At 43.5% G+C, this 7634-nt stretch overlaps 1 protein-coding gene across 1 annotated transcript in view; it reads right to left on the reverse strand.

Annotated features, from left to right (window-relative positions):
- Positions 1–7033, reverse strand: part of tgfbi (transforming growth factor, beta-induced) — a 10685-nt gene extending 3652 nt beyond the window's left edge. The window contains exons 1-4 of the mRNA XM_050042557.1: positions 6446–7033; positions 6136–6281; positions 4196–4332; positions 2177–2307 (exon numbers count right to left, since the gene is read on the reverse strand). Coding sequence (XP_049898514.1) covers positions 2177–2307; positions 4196–4332; positions 6136–6281; positions 6446–6542 — 511 coding nt within the window. The 5' untranslated portion in view covers positions 6543–7033. The remainder of the gene's footprint in view (positions 1–2176; positions 2308–4195; positions 4333–6135; positions 6282–6445) is intronic.
- Positions 7034–7634: the final 601 nt, after the last annotated feature.

The following is a 7634-nucleotide window of genomic DNA, read 5'->3' on the forward strand; positions in this document are numbered from 1 at the left end:
ATGTTTATGAGCACAAGAGTTCAGCGAGCCACCGAAGGACCGCCCTGCAGATTTACTATTGGTTCTGCAACGTAGGGAGTTTTTTTAAACTCTGAAATTGTGTCCGCCCATCTAAACACAAAATCAGGGAGAAAGTCATCAGTCTTTAGTTAAGCAAAGCGTCTAAAGACTGACTTGTGAGTCTACTAATGCACAGGATATCATACAAACCGTTCTATGAGGGTACGTTGAGTTACCTCTCAGCGGTCTGTAGATAAAATCTTGTTTTGGTTTGTCATCCTGAATTCTGACGTCTGATTGACCTGAATTTGACTTGTTACTTTTCACAACTAGAGTAAGGTGAGGGTTGGGACGCAGATGGACCAGGAAATAGAAAGCTTCGCCTTCTGGCTCAGCTCCCTCCGGACCACGACGGTCTGGGGCAGTGCCCGCATCACTGCAGACACTGCGCCAAACCACCGATCCATCTCATGCTCCATTCTACCCTCACTGTAAACAAGAACCAGAGATACTTGGACTCCTTCACTTGAGGCTAAAAATTTAGTTGTAGTTGAATTTCAACATGAATCAGAATCAGTTTTATTAACAAGCAGGTTTGAACATACAAGTGTGCTATGTTGCAGAACAAAAAAACAAAAAAACTGCACCAGTAAATAAAAGAGAAAACCAAAATTATAAAAAAAAAATATATTATTAAGAATATGTAGAATAAATCTGCTTTTAAAAAGAGGAGCTGTTGAGTTTTGTTCATCAGTGATTAATGTTTATTTAATTAGACTGACTAAAGCTTTTATTTTGGTGCACTGACGGGCTGGAATGTGATCCGTCATGTTGGAGAGAAACTTTTGACCTTCTTCACATGTTGTTGTTGATAAACTTTATCCACAGCTGCTCTGTCCTGTGACAGTGGCTTCATGTCTTTATTAGGCCGCCGGTGAGGCTGCTCACACAGTTTATATGAAGCTGATATTTCTGCTCTGAGTCACATAAACAAAATGTTCTGGACCAAAGAAGGAGCTGAAACTCTCTGCTCACGTCTCAGGTTGGACAACAGCTGATTTACCTCCAGCAGGAGACCAGAGGTGGACACGTACAGACGCCCACAGTCCACACTGAGGACGGTTTTAAAACGATTGAACAGAAACACTTATTTTTTCAGGCTGGAGACAGACTTCCTTTTTAACCACGTTCACGTAAACAACCAGCTGCATCGTCCACACACCTGCGTCTGTGTGACACCTGTAACTGGAGGGTTCCTCACCAGAGAACTGACACTGGGACAGAACTTGATTTGCATGATGTAAACAACAAACATGACCTCAAACATTCAGAATAAGATCGGATACACAACGCCAAGATGGCGCCTGCTGACTCCAGTGGAGGCTCATAGACTTTACATTGTGAAGACGTCACAGATTTTTAAATCACTTTTCTTGGCTTAATGAGAGTTTTACAAATATAAAACCTCCGTGGATCAAAACTTCAGAATAGAAAGAGTCATAACTGATCTCGTTCACAGTCTGAGGTGTCCACAGTTTGACAGACGTGTCTTTATAATGGAGGTCTGTAAGGAAAATGAGTTCACTGTAATACTGTGAGTGACCACCAGGGCAAACTGCCTGCGAGGCTGAGCATTTGGCTGAATAAACACCATTTTCTCCACCGTTTTTTCCCTTTTTTTTTTTCATGGAATAGATCGTCAATGGGAGTTTTATGAATGCGAGGGGTTGCTGGGCGTGCAGTCTGGCAGCCAGTCTCCTGGATTTCAAACTGGACCAACATGGCAGCTTGTTTGAAAGCTTTCTGTTATATTATGGAAACAGTTTATTAAAATGTGTTTCTGAAAATATCTAAGGTGAGAAATGAGTCAAGCAGCTGCTGAATCTGTCCTCACTTTGGACATGCTGCACGCTGCACGCTGCACGCTGCACGCTGCACACCCCTGGTGTGCATAAACAGGCCTGGATGCATCTTATGCAAATAAGGAGCAGATGTCCTGTCTCATTGCACAGCTGCTTATACAGACCATGAACAGGAAATGGAAATGACGAATCACACGTATCATTTAGAGTATGATGTACAGGTCGACTGCATCTCTGTGAGGTTAATGATGTCATTAATGGTCTCTGATGTAACAAACTAAACTGTAATAAATGTTGTGCAGTTTTAAACTCACGCATCAGCTTGTTGAGTTCCTGCTGAGGCATAGCGTTGAAGGCGTCGTTGGTGGGAGCAAAGAAGGTGAGCGCCTCCTGCTGGTTCAGCAGCTCCGTCATCCCCGCTGTCTGGATGGCTCCGACCAGGAGGCTGAAACAGGAAGGAGGTTCATTTGTTTCTAACAACTCTGTTAGACGGAGGGGCAGAGTCTCGCTCAACACATTTACTGCAACATGACATCACTTCTTCTATTTAGAGAACACGGCCCTATTTATTTATTTATTTCCTTCAGAAAATTCTTTCTTGTTTAATTTGACTCGTAATCGGTAGATTAGAGGATTAAATTACAGCTGGGAGCTTTATTATGTGTTACTGAGCTGATTTTAATCTAACTGCTTGTCATTAAATCTAAAAGTTCCTGGAAGAAGCTGAACACAAAGCTGTGACTCATTTGGGGGTTTCTGTCTTTAGTTCAGAGGAGACGATCCCCGCAGAGCTGCTGGGAAATATCTATTTACTGCTCTTCACTGTTGTTTACGGCTGGTTACCAGAGGTGAGGAGGAACATTATCTGTCAGTGGTTCATTTTCTACAAGCAGAAACCTCCAGGGCCAAAACCTGCAGTTCATCCAATGTCCACTAGAGGCTGGCTCCAAGAACAAGTCTGTCCCCACAGACCTCCATGCTAACATGTAGAAATAAACATGTTTACAACCTGTTTGGTCTCTATAGCTAACTTCAACATTCATGACAAATGTACAGGGGCTGAATTTTCATAGAACTCACCTGTTTACATTTTATCAAGGCTTAAAGTTATGACTGATTAAAAGCAGGACCTCCTTAAGGGACCAGTGGGTACCGTCTAGAGACGGGAATCGAGAACCCTTTCCAGTTGAGAATTGATAGCACATTGGTTTCAGAATCGTACGCCTCCAAGCTTATCAATTCCTTTTTTAAATGCCGGCATGTTTTTCTAAAAATTGCACATTGCAAAACAAAAACCTGAAATGTCTTCACTGCTGAAAACTCACAACAAGAAGGAGTCATGTCAGAGAGGAAGAAACAAAAGTCTTTTTTTCCACTCTGTTTATACAACGTAGACTGTGTGTTCAGAATCAACAAGGGAGTTGATAAAGAATTGGACTGAGCAGCAGAATCGAGAATCTGTATCAATAAAGTCTTATAGATAAACATCCCTACATTTGAATTCTTTTTTACCATATTGGAATCAAAATTCGAATCAATTGAACCACAATCAATTAGCAGAATCAGAATTAGATTCAGAATCAATGAGATTCAAACAATACCCAACCCTCGTGCCGCGTGTGGTGACAACATTGGTCAGGTAACGTAACTGCAGGTTCACAGAATAAAAGCCTTCACACACTGAGTCCGTTTTTTTTCGTCCAAAATTGTTGCATGTCTAAAAATGAATGCGACTTCACGTTGAGTCACAGTTTCACACTGAGTCTGAAAACTTCGTCCATCAGGAAAACTTTTGGAACAGGTTCAATTTTCTGTGTTTTTTTGTATCTGTCTTTAGAGACGTTTGACCAAGAATCAGTGCAGAAAATGTGGCAGCGGGACACAGCTGAGACGAGACAGAGGAACGGGACGCACAGAATCATTTCATACAACATTTCTCTTATTACTTCTCAGGAGTTTTATACCACTGTGAAAGATGTGCCAGGTTATATCACAGCTGGATGGCGTCAGTTTGAAACGTTGGCAGTAACAACATAATATGGGAAGTGGATGATTCCAACACACCCTGGACTTTCACCCTGCAGCCCGGTGTTCACTTCCTGTGTGAATGTTGAGCCAAACCATGATGTTGTTTTCTACATCTAACCATCTGCTTTTGTTGCATACGGATATAAATACGAGGAGTTTTAAAAACAGAAGTTTATTTTGAAATGCATGCCAAAAACAGACACAGGAGGATATGTAGCGCGTCATATTTGGACATGAAAGTTCATCGACTGAGCCGACATATTCAACAATGAGAGCGTGTTGAGATGTGCGGTATAGAGACTCACCTGAAGCGGTCATCTGCCTTCAGGACGTCCATGACGGTCCCCATGGGTGGAGTGAGGACTTTGTCCATGGTGAACATGGTGGCGTAGCGTCCTGTCTTATCGTGAGCAGCGATGCAGGCGTTCTCAATGCACAGGTTCTACAAACACAGAGGAGTGAAGAAGAAGACGTGATAGGACGCAGGTGGACACAAGTCTCTGCTGACTGAAGATGTGACGTCAGTTCTACGAGGTGGACGGACGAAGTTTTGTCCCTAATTTACAGAACGATGTGTCCACAATGTTTCTACTGTGTGTAAAATCACTAATATGGTGTCAAACATGTTTGTTCCTCCGCTACACGTCTCTTCACCCTCAGTGGAAAACGCTGTGATGTCATCAGATGTCACAGATACGTCATATTTATTGATATTAATACTCAGTGTGTGCTGATGATGGTCTGAAACACTTCACACAGTCTGTGGACTCACATCAGGTCAGCAGCCATTTTCTCAAAGCTCACACACACACACACACACACACACACACACACACACTCGGCCGGTGTCTGGAATGATTTAGCAGTCGTGGGAAGCAGGAAACTTCTTGTGGTCTGCAGAGTTCATTACTGAGCAGAAATGTGAGCCACCCACGGGTCCAGGACCTGAAACATGTGGAGCCACTGTGGAGACCACCGGAGACAACCTCACACCACACACTGATCACTGCACCATCAATAACACCCTCAGTACACATGCTCACATGTGTGTTGTGTTTCCCGGGTGACAGGAGGAGCCGCAGTTGTTTGACATCATTTACTGAACTGGAGAGATCGACTGGAGACGACAGCGATCGCTGTGAGACAGGAAGCTATCAAAGGCTCCGACCAATCAACGATCAATAACTAAGATGAGCTTTAGGGCCAGCAGAGGGCGCTCTCAGAAATCACTCCCAGTTTGTTCAACCTCTTATTGATCAGGAAATCAGAACAGTGACGCATCTGAGGAGGAAACAATTTAGTTTCTAAATGACCAAGAAAAATCAGACTGACGGCAGAAACCAACAAAGCAGGGTCACCTGAACAACTGGAAACCAGTGGAACAACATCAACTGTGCAACTGGAAACCAGTGGAGCAACATCAACTGTGCAACTGGAAACCAGTGGAGCAACATCAACTGTGCAACTGGAAACCAGCAGAGCAACATCAGTTGCCCGACCGGACACCGGTTGATGGTTCCGTGCTGCAGGACCTTTATTTGTTCGGGTTGTGTCTCTGCAGGCCGCTCTGATTCACATCACCACAGGATAGTTTGGATGACATCATCGCCACATGTGGGCGCAGTAATGAGGCTGCAGCGTGGGACAGGACCTCACCACATTTCCTGCACTCGTCCTTCGTTTGAAAAATGATTTTAAAATTAAAATAAAGTTTGATGTTTCCCCTCAGACGCATCATTAAGTGAAAATATGAAAACCTCACGGAGCTGAGTCACATCGCTGATGTCACACAAACAGAAGAACTGGGTTTGTTAAAGTTATTAATGACACGCAGCCAGAAACTCAGTGACCTCATGAAATCATCACTGGAAGCTGAGAGACAATATTTGTGGCCAATGGAGACAAACGATCCGTCCAATCCGCCCAGCAACAGGCGACACAGCCAGACTAAATATCTGATCAGCTCTGTGAATCCACAGCTGATCATCTGAGCCTTTAAAGGGACAGTTCACCCAAAACCAAACTTACATATTCATCCTCTCACCTGTGGTGCTGCTCATCAGTCTAGACAGTGTTGGAGATATCAGCTGTCTGCCTTTCAGAAAATTAATTTGAAAAACTCAACATCAGTCTCTTTCCAGAAATCATGACCCGTCACTGAAGATAATCCACAGACCTCGCTGTTGTGAAAGTTTGATGTAGGAACTATTTTCTCTCGCGGAAGGAAGCACGTTAAAGTTCTTACATTTCTGTAGACGAACACTCGCAGTTTGAGGCCTCCCATCGTCTCCAGCTCCTGACCGTGATACAGAGACTTAGAGGACAGCTGCTCCTTCAGAAGGTGATTGGTCATCAGCTTCGTCAACTCAGGCGTCATCGTCGTGTCACGTCCTGTTACAGAGACACAGACAGGTGAATACTTCACACCACATTTATCGATGTAGAATACGTTTTAAATGAATCAGATGAGTTATTTATGACATCACTCTGAGGTAAACACTGAGCTTCCTGTTTGAGGATAAACAACACGGCGGTCGGGACCTGAGCGGCGTTACCTTTGAAGGCTTCGTCCAGAGGAGCCAGCATGGTCAGAGCCTCCGAGCCTGTCAGGTGAGGAGAAAGCCCTGCCTCCACAAACAGCTTGGTTGCCATGTCAACAGACGAACCCTCAGCCAGCTCCAGCAGAACTTTGGCTGAAATAAAGACACAAGGTTAAAAACCAACCAACAATATTACTGCTGGTACTGCTAACTCTGCTAATGCTACTAACTCTGCTAACTCTGCTAATGCTACTAACTCTGCTAACTCTGCTGCTGACAGTGGGTCTGTTATTTTGTACTTCTTTTCTTTTCTTTTCTTTTCTTTTCTTTTCTTTTCTAAAGATGATTTTTTTTGTCTTTTGACTTTATTTGAGAGGCGGCTGCTGCAGCGAGGACACTGCCCTTACACATGGGACGCCTGCTCCACCCACTGAGCCACTGGACACACTCTCAGCACTCTCAGTATTAGATGCAGTATTAGGTCCACGTCAGCCTATGCTGTAGGTACGGTGTCAATTCCATGCAGAAGTATAAATCCTGCTGTAGCCTGATGTGCACCTCCCCAGAAATGTAACTCCACGTCACAGTGACACAGACCTCCTGTCTGTCTCTGTAAGCTGAAACCATTTCCCTCAGTGGAAACAAAGCTTTGATTTACTTTAATTTCACAGATAAGAAACAATAAATAGTGAAGACAATAAAGCCTCCACACACTGTGTGTGATTTATCCTGGCTGAAATATGAGCAGAGGAAATCTCTGCTAGCTGCTAGGCTAGTTTATATAGGGTGACCATATTTTGATTTCCAAAAAAGAGGACACTCGGCCACGACATAGCCTACTTAAATGATACTCACAGTTTACTCAAAGATGCCTTAGAATTTTAATATATTTAAAATTTATATGTATGGATAGAAAATTCAGTTATATTACAAAATAATATCTCTCAAAGACAGAAATTCAGATAGGCCCCAATAGGGGACACACACACACACTAGAGTGTGGCGATCAGAGCCCGACGGTACCCAACGGGTCGGCCGGGTTTGGTCAAAAATGTAGCTATAAATTGTATTCGGGCTCGGGTCGGATTCGGTCAGCTTTCAGTGAAAATGTAGTGTAAAAATAAATAAAATCCTATTGTCTGTCCTGTTTATTGCTTGGGCACTGTTATTTACGTGACAACACCTGAACACAACACACACAGAC

Source organism: Epinephelus moara, chromosome 4 (genome assembly GCF_006386435.1).
Source record: "Epinephelus moara isolate mb chromosome 4, YSFRI_EMoa_1.0, whole genome shotgun sequence".
Lineage (NCBI taxonomy): Eukaryota > Metazoa > Chordata > Actinopteri > Perciformes > Serranidae > Epinephelus > Epinephelus moara.